This window comes from Sphaerodactylus townsendi, linkage group LG04 (assembly GCF_021028975.2).
Source record: "Sphaerodactylus townsendi isolate TG3544 linkage group LG04, MPM_Stown_v2.3, whole genome shotgun sequence".
NCBI lineage: Eukaryota > Metazoa > Chordata > Lepidosauria > Squamata > Sphaerodactylidae > Sphaerodactylus > Sphaerodactylus townsendi.
The window spans coordinates 157,393,966-157,414,501 of record NC_059428.1 but is presented as its reverse complement, the minus strand read 5'-3'; the positions used below and the strand labels follow the sequence as shown (position 1 = coordinate 157,414,501).

Below are 20,536 nucleotides of genomic sequence, written 5' to 3'. Positions count from 1 at the left end.
GAGGAGGAGGAGGAGGAGAGGAGGAGGAGGAGGAGGAGAAGAGGAGGAGGAAGAAGAAGAAGAAGAAGAAGAAGAAGAAGAAGAAGAAGAAGAAGAAGAAGAAGAAGAAGAAGAAGAAGAAGAAGAAGAAGAAGAAGAAGAAGAAGAAGAAGAAGAAGAAGAAGGAGGAGGAGGAGGAGGAGGAGGAGGAGGTTCACTCCTGTAAAGAGACTCAAAGGGGCTTATAATCTCCTTTCCCTCCGCCCCCCAGCAAACACCCTGTGAGGTGGGTGGGGCTGAGACAGCTCTGAAGAACTGTGACTAGCCCAAAGTCACCCAGCTGGCAAGTGTCGGAGTGCACAAGCGAATCTACGGTAGTTCACCAGATAAGCCTCCACAGTTCAAGTGGACGAGACGGGAATCAAACCCAGTTCTCCAGATTAGAGTGCACCTGCTCTTAACCACTACACACAAGCTGGCTCTCAGGAAAGAGAAGGAAAGGAAAAAAGGAAAGAGAAGGAAAAACAAAAAAATAAGTTTCCCCACCTCCCACTTAATATGAATGCACCTGGGCTGGCTCCTGCTTACCTTTCGCCGAGATAATCTCCAATTACGGTTTTATTTAGTCCTTCCCCTTTATAAAGGAATTTTGCAATGTCTTCTGGTATATTCTGCAAGAGGTCATTTTCTATGAGAAACTGGATTCCCTGGGGAGGAGGAAAAGGGTTTAGTAGTTTGCCCTCTCTCTGAAAATGTATTTCTGGAAATATTAAGGCACCAAATGGACACACATTGCTCTTGAGATGCTTGGCTCACACGACAGAGATGCACATGTTTAACTGGTTGTGGTGGGTTTTCCGGGCATGAAAAAAAACAGTGGCCGTGCAACTGAGATCTTGTTCCTAAGCGTTTAGCATTACCATCTAGGAACAAGATCTACCAGGCTGACGGCCGACAGCTTCCAAACTCCTAACTCAACCCTTCGACTTCGGCCATGAAAGCCTTCGACAGCACATGTTTAGGCTAAACACCCACAAACATATCCTGAGAGTACATGTTTAGCAAAAAAACAAGGCAGCTGTGAGACCTCTGTACCCAGATCAGGTCAGATGATGGACTGAATATAGGGGAGAGAATAACAGTCACGTGAGCAAGGGCCCCCAGCCATTGGTCCAGCCCACAAATTGAATGTGTACCAGTTCAATTCTCCTGTGCCTCGAATCAAAAAGATCTTATGCCTGAAACCTTGCAGAGTTGCTGCCAGTCAGAACAGGCGACACTGGAGAAATCGGCAAAGATTTATGGAACATAAGAACAACCCAGTTGGATCAGACCAGAGTCCATCTAGTCCAGCACTCTGCTACTCGCAGTGGCCCACCAGGTGCCTTTGGGAGCTCACAGGCAGGATGTGAAAGCAATGGCCTGCTGCTGCTGCTGCTGCTCTGGAGCACCTGGTCTGCTAAGGCATTTGCAATCTCAGATCAAGGAGGATCAAGATTGGGAGCCAGAGATTTAACAAAAGGGCTCCCGGTTTTGGTTGTACTGAGTATTAAAGAATGACCACTTGCTCTCTAATGCCCTTTATGAAACTAGTTATTCATTACTGTTACTAATAAGTGTCACACTTTTCTCTGTTATATCTGTTTTCTTAATTTTCTGTTCCTCCAATTCCAAACAAGTCAGGGTTGGTCTTTGGAACAGGACTGGGATAGGGAGACACTGGTTCAAATTCTGGCAGCAGTGAAGTTCACTGAACCTTGGGCCAGCTCTTGGGTCCAAGTTTAACTAGTTGTGACAACTGAACTGGGGAGGAGGAACTAGGAAACAGCTGCTTATGTCTTTCTTCACTGGGAGAAGTCCAGAGATGTCAGGAGTCGTTTCATTTTACCTCTGCCACACAGAGCCTTTGGCTCATTCCGCACATGTAGAATAATGCACTTTCAAACTGCTTTCAGTGCTCTTTGAAGCTGTACAGAATAGCAAAATTCACTTGCAAACAGTTGTGAAAGTGGTTTGAAAACACATTCTTTTGCGTGTGCGGAAGGGGCCTTTGATCATTTTGGTCACCCTGATGATTCTGTGGTGAATTATTTGCTCGCTGATAAGGCCGACACAATCTCACACACAGTGGCAAAGTTTTGGTACAGCGCTTATAAAATGCGGAAGGCTTTGGTCGGTAAACTCATTAGCTAAAAGGGTCTTCTTTGCTATAGCGCTGTGTAATGCTTTCTTTTGAGTTCTATTGTGCTGGTCTACGGTTGTAATTAATAAGCTCAACAGATCTGTATCCCAGCAGCAGTGAAGTTAAGCTGCCGTCTCATAGTTTAACTAGCTGTAATGACAGAGCTGGGGAGGAGGAACTAGTTGCCACTGTCGGCTCCTCAGAAGAAAAGTAGAGTCGAACTGAAACAGAAATGAAGGACTTTCCACCTCTTGGCTGAGAAGAAAAACAACCCTGACTCTCTTCCTTCTCCTGCCCACACCCGAAGGTTTCAGCTGGGAATATTCAGATACCCCATCCCCAAATGCTTTTACAACAGCAGCTCATAATCAGACAAAAACAAGAACCAGCGACATTTTGTTACCCTCCCCAGATAACCTCTCTTCTGCTGCTTTCCAACCAGCAATCTACAAATATCATTTTGACAGCTCAAAGATAGCAAATAGTTATCGCATCACAACAGTTGCAAAGCGAATTGTGAGGAGCCAGTGACAGCAAGAGGCTCTTCTTTATGTTTATCAGATGCCAGCGTGCTGATATGCCATTAAAGCTTGTTAAGTGATTAACGTTTGATTTTTAAAAAATGATAATGTTACAGCCTTCTCTTTTTCTTTCTCCTCCCCTGCCCGAAAAAGCAGAAACAAGAGAGAAAGATGCTTCTGAAGAGAGCATGTACTCAATTTAGCTTGTACTGCAGAGGAGCCCTCTGGAAGAACGGACATAATCTGCTCAAAACAGAATTAAAGTCTGCTCAACCATATGATGCTAACGACTTGACAAAGGCCACAGTCGGTAAAGTTCCATAAAGATTTGATAGAATACCAGACAGCAGTACAGTTCCCACAGCAAAATCAGGTAATCCAGTGGTTACAATAATCTAAGTCATGGCTAACTTTCTGTGCCATTCAATCACAACAGTTTTTAAATCCTGAAACCGGTAATGTGTCTGAAATGCCACCTGTTCTGCTGATAACTTGTGCCTTTAGTTCAACCCTGTCCAAAGGTGTGCTCTATAGTTAAAAAACAGCACCTCTAATTCTCTCAAACAACTTTGAGATGCCTCCCTTCTTTAGAAGAAGAAAATAAGAGTTTGGATTTATACCCCACCTTTCTCTCCTGTAAGGAGACTCAAGGTGGCTCACAAGCTCCTTTCCCTTCCTCTTCCCACAACAGACACCTTGGGAGGTAGGTGGAGCTGAGATAGTTCTGGGAGAACTGGGACTAGTCCAAGGTCACCCAGCTGGAGTGTAGGAGTGCAGAAACGCATCTAGTTCACCAGACAAGCCTCTGCCCCTCAGGTGGAGGAGTGGGGAATCAAATCCAGTTCTCCAGATTAGAATCCACCTGCTCTTAACCACTACACTGTGCTGGCTGTTTAGGATCTTTTTATGTTTTACAGACAGTGTTCAATGTTGGGAGTTTCACCTCATAGGTACATGTGAGTGCATGTATTGCCGTTTTTAAAACCAGTCTTATCAGAGAACAAGTTGCTAGAATCGCTTATTTCAAGACCAAAGAATACAAGAAAGTTTTCAGATAAGCTGGAGGAATTGCAAAAAACCAAACAATGTAGAACTAAACACACAGAGAGATAAATTTAGGCATTTAGGCAAAGAGACAGGTTGCAGAAAAAGCACAATATTTGGAGGATCCTGACCTTTTACTACAGAATATTTATTTCCTGCTAAGGGCAACTCAACTCAGCGTCCCGCTGCTTGCTTTTATCAGGGTGAAGGCGTGGCCTTTTTATCACTCTGGTAAGCTATTTTTAGACTAGGAAGCTGCATTCTCCTCTTCTCAGAATAGCTTCACCATTCCCAGCCCGCCCCAAAACCTTCACTGAATCTCCAGCTAGAGCGTGAATGCCAGCATCCAAGGTCTCAGTTTAAACGACGTGCTTTTCATTGCAACAGGCAACCATGTTGGCCAGCTCTACTTCTGTCCAAACCATCAGCAGTATCTTGCAGCTACTGAATTAGTTACAATCTGAAATCCCATTATCAAATCCTTTTTTCTTTTTTCTCTCCTTGTTCTTCTGATTGCAATCTGATAGCAGCCTGCTTTCTGGAAATCCTGACACTGCATTAAACGAAGTTGCCTTTCTTGGAAACCAAGTGGAAAAGAATTGCTGGGGTTGGGTGGGGGAGAAAGACTCCTGATGTATTTCAGATTTCAGAGCAGAGAGAAAGATCACATAGGGGGAAAAAACAGAGTTAGATAAAAGGAAGAATATTTTTCTGGGCAAGCAGAATATTTGTACATTCAAGGCGATGCTGTTTTCAGGCCTAATAAGGATAAAGCAACTTGTTCTCTTATTAAAGAAGAAGAAGAAGAGTTTGGATTTATGTCCCCCCTTTCTCTCCTGTAGGAGACTCAAAGGGGCTTATCATCTCCTTGCCCTTCCCCCCTCACAACAAACACCCTGTGAGGTGAGTGGGGCTGAGAGAGCTCTGTAGAGCTGTGACTAGCCCAAGGTCACCCAGCTGGCGTGCGTGGGAGTGCACAGGCTAATCTGAATTCCCCAGATATGCCTCCACAATTCAAATGGCAGAGCTGGGAATCAAACCCGGTTCCTCCAGATCAGAGTGCACCTGCTCTTAGCCACTGCTCTTTGCCACTATGCCACTGCTGCTCCCACTGCTCTTAGCCACTACGCCACTGCTGCTTAAAGATGGCAAATGTGAATAGCAAGTATCGTCATGGCTTGTGTTCTCAGTAGGCAATAGGCCATGCACAGAATCTAATACTCACATATCCAAGAAAGACCTGTTTTCTGAAACCCCACACAAACACGAAAGCACTGGCTGCTGTTGCATATTACACTTTATGTGAACAGATCTTTATGCACTGCACAAAACACACAAAAAAGTGTTTCTTTATATATTAGCTAACTAACCACAAGGATCCACTCTTCCCGCTCGAGCAAGCGGGACAAGGAGGAATTAAATTATTGCTGTTCCTACAAGACAAACGTTTGGGGATCACACATTTGCACTACTGTTCTGGCTAGTTGGGGATTTGGTCAATTTGTGGCATATGCATTCCTGAGCAGAGGCTTGGACATAACCCTAAACATTCAAATGATAAACTACCTGTTCGCTATTGAGGGCAGAAGCCTTTGATATGCACGCAGGCCCATTTCCATAGGGCACTATAGTTGGACTGCCACATAAGGCAAGTTCTGGACAAAATACACTCATAGCCAACATTTGCAAACAATGCAGGACATCAACAAAAGGTTTAAGCTCTTAAGTGCCCAAAACAGCCTACCTTCTTTGGATCCATGTTGAATTTTTTTCTTCCCATAGCTATTTGCTTGTTCCTCTGTGAAGTTTTGCTGTTTTGTTTTAATTGGTGCGGAGGGGGGGGGAAACACAGACATGCATTTAACATCTGGATAATTTTTTAAAAATGTTTTCATTGAAAATGCAATTTCCATATCGAAAGTGCTGCGTGGGGGTGACTTACAAAGAAAAAGGGGGAAAGCTCTTTATGGGGACAGCAATTCAATTTTTACTGGAGGTTGTTATAAACCGCATTTTTAAAACCATATGTCTTTCAGAGCAGGGATGATTAAAGAGGATACAGTTCAGGGCTTTAACCCACAAACCAGTTTAACTGGATTATTTCAAGACGAGCCAATTTGACAATCCTTTGAGCTGCTCCGGCGGGCACAATAAGGATTCAAGGGATGCGCAGTGCCAAAGCCTCGGGTGTTGCCGTGACAAAGTGACCCAAAGGAGAAGATCATGGTTGCTGCCCAGCTAAGGAAGCCTCCTGAGGTTTTCCAAATATTTGCCTGTTTCATAACATCATATGTTTTCAGGGCAATGCAATCATCTCTTTTATTTTTAGCAACATGTTTTACAACAGTGTCCCGAAACCATTTCCAACACAGGACTAGATTATGATGCAACCTAAGAGAAGCTGGGTATGTTTAGTTGGGTGAAGAGAAGTTTAAGAGATGACATGATAGCCGTGTTTAGGTATCTGAAGGGATGTCATGTTGGTGAGGGAGCAAGCTTGTTTTCTGCTGCTGCAGAGACAAGGACCAGGAGTCATAGGTTCAAGGGGAAGGAAAAGAGATTCCACCTAAACATCAGGAAAAACTTCCTGACAATAAGGGCTGTTCAACAGTGGAATGCACTATCTCAGAGGCCCTTTCCACACTGCAGAAAGGGCGCCCCTGCACCAGGAGGAATCCTGCCGGTGGAGGGGTGGGGGCCGTTCGCACAGGAGCGTGCGAGCGGCCCCCGCAGAGGCTGGAGTGGGAACATGCACCACCGGGAACATGCTGTTTTCCCCGTCCCCCCCACACTCACCTCGTCGCCCTGCGTCGCCCTGCTGGACTATTGAGACCCGCCCACGCTGCCCTCCGACCTCCAGGGGTCGGAGGACAGCGAGGGAGGGTCTCAGCAGTCTGGTAGAGCGACGCAGGACGGCGAGGTGAGGGGGGGGGGGGACAGGGAAAACAGCATGTTCCCGGTGGTTTGCACCGCGCCGGCGGGAACACGCTGGGGGAGGTGGAGGGAAGCCAGGTCGGCGCTGCTGCTTTTCAGCAGCGCCATCTGTGCGAACGGCACCTTTGGGACAGCATTTTTGCCGTCCCTAAGGCGTCGTATTTGGGCCGTGCAGAAATGGCCAGAGTGTGGTGGAATCTCCTTCTTTGGAGGTTTTTAAACAGAGGCTGGATAGCCAGTGCTTTGATGGTTCCTGCATGGCAAGGACTTGATGGCCCTTGGGGTCTCTTCCAACTCTATGACTCTATGATTCTCTTTTCACAGAAGCTGTAATTAGAAAGAGACATTCTAGACAGCCCCAGTGCAAATTAATTCAGTCCCAGCATCCCCTTCTGCTGCGCTGACAGGACAACCCAGGTTAGCACACAACACATGATGCCACAGACTGTGACGTTGTGCTACATCAACAGCCACTGTGTATCACCCCAAACATTCAATTGCTGAACTACCAGTTTGCTATTGCAGGCAGGCAGAAGCACTTTGCCTTTACTAACCAGTGACTCAAGCAACAAATTTATTGTTTGCAGACAATGCATAGGCTACCGAAACTGAGACTCTTACAAGGTTCAGGGTTCGGTCTGCAATTGTCAGACTAATTTTCTCACAAGGTGTTCAGAAACTACAAGAAACGGGACTCCCAAATTGATTATAATACTGTCACTGACCAGGAAAAAATACAGATGGACAACTACATTATACACTTAAATACATTATACAGGTCAGTACATTACTGGATTAAATTTAGTTAAAAAACATCAATCCATAAAAATGTATAAATCCCAAAAAAAAGTCATCCCACAACACTGGGTAAAAAAAAGCACTATTTGAGGAGGCTTATTTAACTTTATTGTGACTTCTGATCTTAATAGTCAACCAAGTGTATTGGGCGACTTTATGAGTTAGCTCCTGACTCTGACCTAAGAGGACATTTTTCAGTCTATAAGTCTTCAGACTAGGCCAGGGGTAGGGAACCTGCGGCTCTCCAGATGTTCAGGAACTACAATTCCCATCAGCCCCTACCAGCATGGCCAATTGGCCATGCTGACAGAGGCTGATGGGAATTGTAGTTCCTGAACATCTGGAGAGCCGCAGGTTCCCTACCCCTGGACTAGGCGGAACATCTGTTAGTGCAGAGGCTAAAAGCTGCAGTTGTATATGGCTATATAGCTTATGCTCAAATAAAGACGTGCTCTGCAGACTCTATATACCAACCCTGACGTGCATTCTGCTATAGGGGACTTTAAACAGGACTCCACGTTCCTGTAAAATGTATACACTGCCAAGTCAACTTACCACTCCTCTACGCTTGTCAAGTTGTTGATTTCCGTCATAACCTCTGATATTTCAAATTTCAGCCTCTGCCGAAAGGAAGAGAGGAAAGTAAGTCAATGTTAAAGCAGCTTTTCCTAAAAGATTTTAATTTCCTCCAATGTTGAACATCCATTCCTTTTTTCCATTCAGCCTTTGGACATTACTGGAACACGTCTACCAGGCCATCCTACAGCTATTTCACTCGGCACACTTTATCCCAAAAGCAATTACTGTAATGAGTATCTTCAGGTTGCACAGTACAGCTGCAGGCTTCATGCAAGACACAGCAATCTGCCATCGTGCTGATTTCACAGCAACAAACGCCGTGAATGATCAATCATCAAAAAAGTTATTACCTCGATATCATCGATTAATTCCTTTTTTCTACGACGAATATTCAACAGCTCTTCTCTCTCCTCTGTGGAAAGGTCATCGGGCACTGGGGGGGAGAAAAAACAGAACACACCCAAACAATTAAATATAATTGATTTAGACTCTGGAACTCTGTGTTCTACCAATGAAGGTCTGATTGACGATTACACGGCTCGCACCATGCAAGGAAGGATTGCCTTGGTGACTGTCCTTAGGGAGAACAGACATACAGAGTCGGAATTAACCGACAATATGCAATTCTCTCTTTTAGGTGACCTGAATCAGGATTATGGGAAGTCCTCTCACTATGAAAACTAAAATCGCTAACAGCTTCAAACTACACATATTAAACACACCTTTTAAAAACCATTGAAACCAAACAAAAACACATCATTAAAACCAGGTTAAAAATGCATGTACAATAGATACATAAACACAGCAATTCACACATAGGGAAGAAGAACACTTAGGGAAGGCCTGATGAAATTAAAATCCTTCACCCACAGTTGGAAGGCAACAACAGAAGATGACAAGTCTCTGAAGAGAGGTCCACAACTTGCTACCACAACTTTCCCCCTCCCGCTTAACATACAGTCCAAAAACCACTTGAAATCTTCGACTCTACTTCATAGTGTTCGTCGGTCCAAATTGTATTTTGTTGCAGTCGGTATTTGGATTTTCATTTCATCTTCCTGTATGCCAGAGAGCGTTGTTTTAGTCAATTCCCGTCAATCAACTTTATCCTCGGATGTACTCTAATCCCTTCTCAGTTAGCACAACTCAATGCACTACGATTGCACACAAACAAAATGTGAATGTAGCACTCAGCCACGCCAGCTAAGTAGGGTTTGCCCTGGTTAGCACTTAGATGGGGGACCACCAAGAAATACCAGAGTTGCCATGCAGAGGTAAGCAACCACCTCTGTTAGACTCTTGCCTTGAAAACCCTCTGGGGTCACCATAAGTTGGTGAGACAAAGGATCCATTCAAAAGTTGAAATGGCAACCAATCTTGATCCTCCTTGATCTGAGATTGCAAATGCCTTAGCAGACCAGGTGCTCAGGAGCAGCAGCAGCAGCAGCAGAAGGCCTTTGCTTTCATATCCTGCCTGTGAGCTCCTAAAGGCACCTGGTGGGCCACTGTGAGTAGCAGAGTGCTGGGCTAGGTGGACTCTGGTTTGATCCAGCAGGCTCTTTCTTACGTTCTTATGTTCTTAAGTTCATATGACAGAAATCTTGTTGGTGTCTAAGGTGTTACTGGGCTCCCAATACAGGTGTGCAGGTAACCATCCCTCGTTTTAATGTAGAGGCCTGAAGCCACTTAGTGGTCAAGTTTCGTAGAAACGAAACCATTCATGCAATCCTAAACACTCACACTGTTTTAAGCCCATTGATTGAGAAGCACAATCTCTGTTTGAGTTTACCCCGAAAGACAAGCAAAGAGATTTCATGGCCAGAATCAACTGGCTGATGTGAGTTTCAAGACTGTGTGACTGTGATCTGGTAGTTTTTGTACCCAGCCTTTTGCTCCTGATACATCTTACCGTGACATGTCTCTAAAGATGCCAGCCGTAGATGCATGCAACCACAGACAACACAGCCCAAAAGACCCACAACATCAAGCAAAGATCCACAAGGAGACAAGCAGAGGCAACCGGGTCAGAGAGCGACGAAGAATGAAGAGCTGATGAAAGACGACGAACTGTTGAGAAGGACCTTGACGTGATGTTCTCATGGGAAAACCGAAGACGTACAAATATGTATACCCTCAGGACTTGATGTAAGCAGGTGTTGGGAAAAGCCCTTCTTCTGCCAAAGGCTCTGCCTTTCAGGTGAGCGATACGGAGCAGAAGATGGCTTTAGGTGTTCTCACACTCGGCTGAACTCCTGCTTATGATGAATGGCAGGCAGGCTACAGAAGGGAACAAGGAGCCCCCATCACAAGGGTGTCCAACTCTGGCCCTCCAGATTTTCACAGACTACAATTGCCATCAGCCCCTGCCAGCAGGACCAATTGGCCATGCTGGCAAAGGCTGATGGGAATCGTAGTCTGTAAACATCTGGAGGGCCAGAGTTGGACACCTCTGTCCTAGTTGGTTCAAAGAACTGTCTGGTGATGCTGCGCACATGGCTCAATCGAGCCCCATCATGTCGCAGTAAATTTAAACCCTTTTTTAAAAAACCCACAAAAATTTCTTCCTGATTCTTGTCCTACCCAACCTGTACATAAAGAGAAGGGGTTCACATTACAGAGAACCCACAATTTCCCTGCAACCTGAATTCACAAAAGAAATTACCTTTCGTCAAATACGCAGGAAGGTCTCCCCAAGAATTAAAATATCCCGGTAATGCATTTAAAAACAACAGCCCCCTCAAAGGCAAAGTGCATCCAAAGCTTTACTTTTACCTGCCAACCATGCTTTCATACCACCCACTCCTAAAAATATCAGGGTGGCATTTATGGTTATGTTCCCCACACATGGCCTGGAGCGCTCAGTAAAGGCCGCTGAAGATTCAAGTGCAAGACCCCAGCATGTCGACTGGTTTACTTGCATCTTGTGTGGTCACAGAAGTTCTAGTCATTTGGGTTGGGGAACTTTTCTCCAGTCTAAAGTAAACACCTTCAGGCTTGTTCCGTGTCTCATTTTTCCACCCAAAACTAAATATTGTCAACACACAGCAAACAACCGTAGGGATGCTTTTCCTCAATTAAGCACGCGCCACAGTGAGTAATTTGGAAACTCTTTGCTTGCTTTGAGAGGGGAGACAGCTAAGAGTCCGTGCTTCAAGCGCAAGGGAAGGCTGAAATAATTTAGCAAGATTAAGTCGTTCTGCGCCAAGTGAAAAGAGTGACAAACGCAGTTGTCACGAACAGCAAGTGTTTTCACTTATCTTTTTAAAAAAATACACACATTTAACAAACCGGAGTGGAACATGGAACAAAAATAAGCTTCTAAAAATTGAATGTTTCTCTGTTTTCCTTTCCTGCTTAATCTCCCCACCTTATCTATTTTTTTTTCTAAAGGAAAAGCTTCTCCGAAGACCTAGTATGTTCTGGCTTGAAGCACCGTATATACTCGTGTATAAGTCGACTTTTCCAGCACATTTTTAATGCTGAAAAAAGCCCTCAACTTATATTAGACTTGCTCTTTCAAGTATATACGGTATTCAAAATGCTTTCTGGGTTGGATCCTATCAGCTTTTCCCGCTGATCTCACTCAGTTTCCTCCTCCTCGATGCAAATGAGGTCTTGCATGACTTTCGTACACACAGATTTCATACACACAAGCTCCAGGCTGCCAGACTAAACTCTGGTTCTATGCTTGGGGAAGGACAGAAGAACATGGTTTGGCTGGGATAGAAGTACTAAGTGTGTGGGCTTAATTGATCTTGGGTAATGTTTGCCACAATCAAAACAGTCGCCTCCAAATCTCTTCTCAAGAGACACAATCCCTAAAAAAAAAAAAACACCCACAAAAGCCAGACATCAGACAACTTTACATGTAGTTTAGGTACTCAGTCGCTAAGTTCCTTGGCAGACTGCAGCGGTAATCTTAAACACACTACAGGGAAGCACATTTTCTTTGTTGGATTATTTACCTAATTGCAAATACTGGGAAGAACAAAAAAGACAGAAAAGCGAGAGTCCGATGTCAACTTTTATAAGATGTTTCCTTCAGTAGAAGTGTGTTTCAGAGGGCAACCATGTTTGTCTGCAATAGAATAGCTAGATTCTAGACCGGTAGCACCTTAGAGATTTTGGGGCTATAAGCTTCGATTTTCCAAAGTTGATGCTACAAAAAAATCTTGTTGTCTCCAAGGTGTTACCAGACTCAAAAACAGCTGCTTAACAAAAGTGGAGACACAAGGACATTTAAGTTTTAACTGCACTTGTAGACAGAGAAAGGACATAATTCTTCATGAAGGTTCCCAGGCGGTTACAGGGTCTCACCCTCCTCAGCGGCTCCAATGTCTGCTTTTACTGGCATAAATCATTGCTAAATGCCCAAATAATCCCCCCACCCCCCCAAAAAAACCCTGTGACATGCTTCTGAAGACAGGCTCTGAGAAAAGACTTTCTAAAGCTGCATTATAGCTCCAGCTTTAAACAATGACTGAAATGTGCGCAAACATGGATTTCCACACAGAAGCAATACCCTTGACAATTAAGCAGGGTGGTTTTTTTATTTTACTTTTTTTGGAAGAACAGTTTAATCATTTTCCAGCTGTCTGAAGGCCTTTCGGCGTCTTTACAGTCCACTGTTTCTAAGCGGGAAATACACGGATGGCAAAAGGTTACGGATGTTGTTTTAAAGAGAGAAAATAAGAAAGACCTTCCTGCCCTTGGCAACAAAAATGAGTCAGCAGCTGGAGCAGATACCTTGATGTCATTGCGATATGGTTATATACGAGCAAAGTTTCCATCTCTTTTTGTGCCAGGAACGAGGAACCTTCACATAAAAGGTCATTTGCTAGGATAAACGGAAGGGATTTGTTTCAGTCCTATGCCAGACAAGAAAATGCAAAAACTGTTAGGCAATCATAAAACCCTTAGTGTTGAAAACAGAACTGGCCACATGGAAGGCTATTTTCGTTCAAAGGAGGACCGACCTCAACAAGCTGGCTAAATGCAAAATTGCTTGAATACTCTTTGGGGTTTTTTAAGTTCCCAGCCAGCTCTCCTAATTCTGCCTTTTTCCTTAAATGAAATTTGGGCAGTTATAAGGGCTGCAAAATAGCATGCATCTCACAGTCCCTGACAGATGCACCACTCAGTGGGTGAGATTCAGAGGATGACATCTGGAGCTAACATTGCAAAAAAAATCATAAGAACATAAGAAAGAGCCTGCTGGATCAGATCAGAGTCCATCTAGTCCAGCATTCTGCTACTCGCAGTGGCCCACCAGATGCCTTTGGGAGCTCACAGGCAGGATGTGAAAGCAATGGCCTTCTGCTGCTGCTGCTGCTCCCGAGCACCTGGTCTGCTAAGGCATTTGCGATCTCAGATCAAGGAGGATCGAGATTGGTAGCCAATCTGTCCAAGCCCCTTTGAAAGCTAGCCTGTCACCACTTCTACAATTCCTGCCGCCACTTCTACAATCTGCACAGTTGCCAAGCTATTACTCTTACTGTGCCATCAAAGCATACAGCCCTGTCCTTGGCCAGTCTTTAAAAGCTTCCAGCTTATATAGAACAGGGATTTGGCCCCGCTCCCCATTGGCTACTATAGGAAAATTTATCCTGTACCCATTCACAGATGATACTGGCAATTCTCATATTTTGCCATTCATTAAAAAAAATGTGGACTCTTTAATACCATCGTTTAAAATCTGAATGGAGTTCCAAATACCACTTCTGGATCATGAGAGCACGTGGAGGCACTCTTAATGACCACGCCACAATCCAAACTCTTTGCTTGGGGAAATTTGAAAATCTGGGCATCTTCTGGAAGTCTGCTGTGATCTGTCTGTCTGGGATGATTTCAGAGGCTGGGCCTTACAGAGAGAGGGGCTGTGAGTCTGAACCTTACGGCTTTAGTGAATTAGTTCGCCAGTCTGCAGAACAGGGACGTAAGTCTCAGGTTGCCTTGGAGGGTGTTGTAAAGACAAATAATCTATTTCATGGAGATGCAGTCTGAATTCTGAATGATGCTATACAAATGCTAATAATTATAATCATACAAATGCTGGGATCTAAAGGTTATCTTCCATTTTCAGAAAGAGACTTCCAGAGAACAGAAGCTCCATCTGCTCAAGGTCTGAGTGCAACCTAAATATAATTCTTTGGCCCTGACATAGTCTTGGGGTCTGCAACCTGTGGCTCTCCAGATGTTCATGGACTACAATTCCCATCAGTCCCTGCCAGCATGGCCAATCAGCCATGCTGGCAGAGGCTGATGGGAATTGTAGTCCATGAACATCTGGAGAGCCACAGGTTGCAGACGGCCACCCTAATCTTGTCATATCTCAGAAGCTAAGTAGGGTCAGCCCTGATTAGTATTTGGATTGGAGACTGCCAAGAAAGTCTAAGATAGCTACACAGAAGGCAGCAATGGTAAACCACCTCTTGCCTTGAAAAACCTATAGGGTTGCCATAAATAAATAGCCGCAAGTTGACAGCTATTTACACATATTTTTCTGAGACTCTGATAACTTAGCACAGTACAACAGGCCTTGACAAATTTCCTTTTCCGACTCACTTTTCAGCCTTCAGGCCTCATATTTTAATGGCCATACTTTCTAATTATCGGTGCCATAAAACCTAATCCTGAATTCTTCGCAGTTTCTCATCACTTTTTCTGAAGCAATAACAAAAGCGTTGTGACTGTATGAGTTAAAATGCGGTCCCTCTGGTTGTCATCACAACAAAAAGCTAACCTCTTTCCCTCACCTAAATAAGCATAGACGTTGACTGGGAATCACCAAGGCACTTAACAGTAAATGACTTCTGAAAATACCACAATGAAATTCCCAGGTGCCACACTGCCTTGGCGGCTGGGATCCCTCTGGGATACAATGGCTATCAATCTCCAATGAAGTGGGGCAAGGAAAGAGGAGAAAGCTGGGGCTGTTGAATTTAGTGAAGGGCAATATTTAAAACAGCAATAAATGGCCTCAATGTGTTAAAACACAGCAGGAGGGAATAAACGAGATGTATGATCATGTAGTTTAAACACAGAGTCTCACAGAACGTACTCCAAAATCCATTTGAAGGAGAATACACTGTCATGTTATGTTGTGGTTAAGGAGTGGCAGAAAAAAATCAGGTGGTAGGTTTTAAAGATGACTGCTATTGCAGTAAAAACTGAGGCATTTTTTACTTTAGAAACAAATCAGAGGTAAGATATTTCTCTTGAGAATTCACTGGACAAGATAATACTTTAACTGGACTACAGGGATTGTCTAAAACCGAAAGAATACATAAGAAAGGTTGCTAATTAAAGTCTTTTGTGGTGACCTTTTTCAAATTACTAGAATTACCTGACATGTGGCAGGATTGCTTTCCCCACGCAAGTATGAAGCTCCAGGTGCCTAAAATATTATGTGTAATGAATGTTGAATATCAACTGAAAAGAGAAGGCAGGAGAAGAACCACACAAAAGAAAGCAAATTGCATTTTGCAGGTACCTACTTTGGCCAAATTGCCATATTTCCTGTTTACAATCAAAGCACTGAATTGTGCACATGAAGATGCTGTGAGAAAGCTGTATGTTAAAACCGTGTCCCGTCCCACCCCACCCTCAAGTCTTCCTCGTCAAAGCAGTTAAACTCTACTTACTGCTGTCTCTTCAAACGTCTGTCCAGGATTATGCCCAGGTCATTTGTTCCCTGACAAAGCTATCTAACACCCCTCTAGGTAAGACACAGACCTGCAGCTAACCAAAAATGTAAGTAATTCTTCCACTTACAAAGGGATTTTTTTAAAAAAAGATTTCCAAAGGAGTGGAAAAGAAAGAAAGGAACGAGGAAAAGACCATTAAGGGGTAGAGTGGCTCTCTCGGACCACAAGGTTTGTGTTACTTAGCAAATATTTGTTTCGCTCTCTAACACACAGATAAAAGCACAGCAAGATTGTTGTTACATCGTCTTAAGTACCTCACCGGCAGAAGAAAAGAAAAATAAGAAGTTACATTAAGGTAATGTGCATTGTCTATTCTTGTCCACGCTTCCCATATCACGTGCCTTTGGCAGGTACCGAGGGAGCAAAGTGGACTGTATTTTCCCATTAAAACTGTGAACATAAAAAGGTTGTGGGTTTTCCCAGCTGTGTGGCTATGGAGATGCCAGCCACAGATGTGGGTGGAACATTAGGAACTAAATACATCAGGCCACGGCCATGCAACCAGGAAAACCCACAACGGTCAGTTGATTTGGCACGTGAAAGCTTTTGACGATACATAAATAAGGCTACTTCAAGCAAAACATATAACCTTTTAAAATTAAAGTCAATTCAGAGGGTAGCCATAATGGTCAGAATTTAGGGCTGTTTTGGGTTTCCTGGGCTGTGCGGCCTTCGACAGTCAAAGTTTATAACCCCCAAATCTTGATGGTCTCTAAGGTGCTACTGGACTCAACTCTAGCCCTTTTATAGCAGACCAACATTAATCCCGCTGCTTCTGTAAACAGATATATCGACTTCAAGACTTCTGATGCTTTGTATTAGAAAGGCGTCCGCTTTCTTTAAGTCGAACCCATTCCATTATGGTTCGATGGTTTATCACAGGAAGAAAAGGTATCTGATCAACCCAGCTTCTTCTCCCCAATAGAATATCTGCTCCCTCCGCCTCTTATGCCAGGCACAGAACAAGACCAGCACACGGCATTACAAGATGGCTCAGGCTGCTCCACGACAATGTTTTACTACTAGATGCATCTAAAGTAATCCAGATTCTATGAGGGCTGGTTGGGCAACTCCCATAGCAACAATTTATTCACTAGGTATTTCCCTCACCCAATCCCCCCCCCCTTTCATTTTGAAAGTAACACAACAGCAATACTTCTCTGCTTCTCTCTCATGAAATATAAATGGGGGGAAGTTGTTAATGTTGTTCCTCAAAGAGACTACAGAATCGAGGCAAAACACATTCTTGATTTTTAAACGCCCTCCGGCTATTCTTGTAGAATCAGATCACCAAAACATGCTACATCAAAATAAAGAAATAATAATTTTGCTCTGCTAACGATGTGACTAAGGTTCTATCTGGGGAAAGGTTTGCCCCCTCCCTTTCCCTTTTCAAAGAAGGCGCTGACTCACTGACATAAGTGCAGACGTCGCAGTGATGGGAAAAGCAATCACTCAAAAATGTTTAATACATGGAGTTCTTCAGATTTCCAGTATGAATTTATGATGCCTGCTTTTATTAAGGGCATTATGCATCTATGCCAAAGTGGGTGTATCACTATTGTAATGAAGACACAGGTCTGACCTTAAACTTGGACATTCTAATTGGTACAAAACACCACAGCCTGGCTATTGGATGGAAGAGGAATCTGCGTATTTCTCCCCTTCTGCAGATAATCCATTGGTTTCCCATCAGGCACCGGGTTCGATTCAAGGTTCTGGAAGCCTTCGATTCGATTCAAGGTTCTAGAAGCCTTTCAAGGCACTGGGACCAAATGCAAGCGATGCCCTGCTGAGCAAAGCAAATCAGCAACTGTCTGGGCATGTGCATTCTTTGTGGTGGCTCCTATATTATGGGATGGTCTTCTACCAAGGTCCCTGCACTACTAACATTTCACATAATGTAAAAAAGATTTGTCGAAGGCTTTCACGGTCGGAATCACTGGGGTGCTGTGTGGTTTCCTGGCTGTATGGCCGTGTTCTAGCAGCATTCTCTCCTGACGTTTCACCTGCATCTGCAGATTTGTTCGGGGGGGGGGGGGGGGCTGGTGTGGTGTGACAGATCAGCTCCAGAAGTGACTTATTTGGGGATAAAGATTTCCTACCCTGATCGTCTTGTTGCCTCTGACAGATGTTTGCTTGCATTGTTATTGTTTCTTCTTCTTCCCCATTCTACAATCCCAGCCCAACTGCATTATATTATCATACCTGTCAGATCCAAATGTTGTCATACCTTGTAATCCTCTTCCTGATTCACTGGGAAACTTTTGTTATACTTGCGATCCACCTTAAACAGCAGTAAGAATGACAAACTACAAATGAAGACACCAACAACCACAGGAAATAGTAAACTTTCCGTCTCTTTAGTGACTATCCAAAACAGGTCAATTTCTTCCCTTCACCCAGAGTACAACAAAACCTAGAGATACAACTGCTGAGCTGACAATAAAAACAAACGTTTGTTTTACACAGCAAACCCATTTCCAGGGATTACAAATACTAAATTGCGTGATAGTAAGTTGTGTAACTGGTGGAGCTGAAAGGATTTGTTTGAGACGTTGGGCTGGATTCCCAAAGAAGAATTCATAGAAGGAGCTGGTGGAGAAGATCTTCTGCAGTTTCCCAGCTGATATCTGACAAAGGGAACTCTGGCTCTCGACGGCTTATGCCCCAAAATTCTTGTTGGTGTGTAAGGTGCTACTGGACTCGAATCTAACTCTTCTGCTGTAGATAGGGGTGCCAGCTTTGGGTTAGGAGACACTGGGAGATTTGGGGAGGGGAGCCTGGGGAAGTCACCGTTTGGGGAGGGGAGGGTCTTCAGTAGGGTGTAATACCATGCAACCCATCCTCCAAGACAGCCATTTTATCCAGCTGAACTGAACTCTGTCACCTGGAGATCAGCTGTAATCTCCAGCCACAGCCTGGAAGTTGGCAACCCTCGCTGTAGACCATCATGGCTGCTCTGCTGAAAACCAGTGTCCCAAGCGGGCTTGTCATAAAACTGCTCTCTGAGGAACAAGCAAAACGGGTCCCAGGGCAGGGCACACGACAGGGAGGAGAAACGGAGTAAAAACAACTCCAACTCTTTCCTCTGTGGAAGCAAGCCATGAGTGGAAGGTGGAGAAAGGAACCATTTTGATGTGAATCTCCTCATTGCTGCAGTGGCCCCATCCTGTGATGCATTTCGCCTGAGCAGCTATCCTGAGGTTTGGGGACAAGCCTGGGGAAGGGTGCATCCAATGGTTAGCTAGAGCTCCTGGCACTTTTGAATTGGATTGACTCTTCATGCTCTGTCCTGGAGCGTTCCACAAAATTAAAAGAATTATGTTATCTGCCTTGCCTGTCGCTCAACAGTCGGGAGCGTCCTCGCCCACTCCGAATGGATTCATTACTCTTTTGATTGGATTTCGTTTTGCACTGGGCTCTTTCTAGCCTCTTCCCCACATACAGACCTTTCTGCGGTTTGCAGGCCTTTAATATAACATCACCAGCGTTCTAAATATGCATTTCATGCATCTGATGATATCAGCTCTGACTCGCAGAAGCTTATGCTGGAATAAATTTGGCCAGCCTCCAAGTATTATTGGACATAGGTGGGACCAAGTTGTCGAATACTGTGATTCCCCCAACCGCCAGCCCAGTAAAAATAAGAGAACAGTGCATGGTTACAGGCACACTTTCCTTTCCTTTCCTCTCAGTAAACTTTCTTTAGTCTGGTTCCCACAGGACCCCCACCATTTTCCATAACATCTTGTTTCTCTTCTGTATGCTCCTTTTCCCAGATGCTTCAATCTCTGCAGCTCAGAACTTGCACAATGGTTTTGAGTCACATGGAAAACTGGAACGCGCTCCGCTTTTACAAATGGAAATTCAGTTTTCCTAATTAAAAAGAAATGTTAATGCTTAATCTGGCATTAGTGAAGGAAACACGATCAGTATTTAGTAACCTTGCGTCACCCATAAATAGCAGGGTACTTCTCTTTAAAGAGGACAGTAGATTCGAGTGAGGCTGCTTTTTTAAAAACTCCTACACAGCAGCAGCAACCTTTTCGTAGACACCATTCTTCAAATTAAACACTTCTCAAAAGCAAATTCATCTGAAATAAAAGATATTACCATGTTTCTCCGAAAATAAGACAGTGTCTTATATTAATTTTTGCTCCCAAAGATGTGCTATGTCTGATTTGCAGGGGATGTCTTATTTTTCCGCTCCACAGCTGCATGCTCTGGTGTTCTGTTCGACGGGCATGCTTCCAAACAAAAACTTTGCTGCATCTTACTTTCAGGGGATGCTTTATACTTAGCACTTCAGCAAAACCTTTACTATGTCTTATTCTCAGGGGATGTCTTATTTTCGGAGAAACAGGGTATGACCACACAAGATAGTGGAAAGCTGGTTATAAGGCTGCAATCCTTACACACATTAATTCACACACAAATTCCTACAGGCACTAACTGCTAAGCACACCTGGACTGGCTCATGTTCAAGGAAGACTCCCTTGAGGGTAAGTGAGACACCCTTCCTGCCCTTCTAAAAGTATCTTCTAAAGCTGGCTCAATAATGAATGTGGAAGTCAGCAGTAGAACCTCTCAGCCCACAAAGGAGGCCTTTCAGGTTGCCTGAAAGCAACTCCAAGCTTTATTGATCGTGGCCACTGATTTTTTTAAATTAGAACATTTGTACTCTGCATCGAAAAATTCACTCAAGGCCACTTACAGTTAAAACAGCAAAAACAATGTTAAAACTCAAGGACAAACAACCCCCCAATTAAAATATTACCAATAAAAACAGG

At 44.0% G+C, this 20,536-nt stretch overlaps 1 protein-coding gene across 1 annotated transcript in view; it reads right to left on the bottom strand.

Annotated features, from left to right (window-relative positions):
• CYTH3 (cytohesin 3) overlaps positions 1-20,536 on the bottom strand; it is a 60,977-nt gene that overhangs the window by 23,178 nt on the left and 17,263 nt on the right. The window contains exons 2-5 of the mRNA XM_048493637.1: positions 8,388-8,470; positions 8,014-8,078; positions 5,471-5,537; positions 568-686 (exon numbers count right to left, since the gene is read on the bottom strand). Of these exons, the coding sequence (XP_048349594.1) occupies positions 568-686; positions 5,471-5,537; positions 8,014-8,078; positions 8,388-8,470 (334 nt within the window). The remainder of the gene's footprint in view (positions 1-567; positions 687-5,470; positions 5,538-8,013; positions 8,079-8,387; positions 8,471-20,536) is intronic.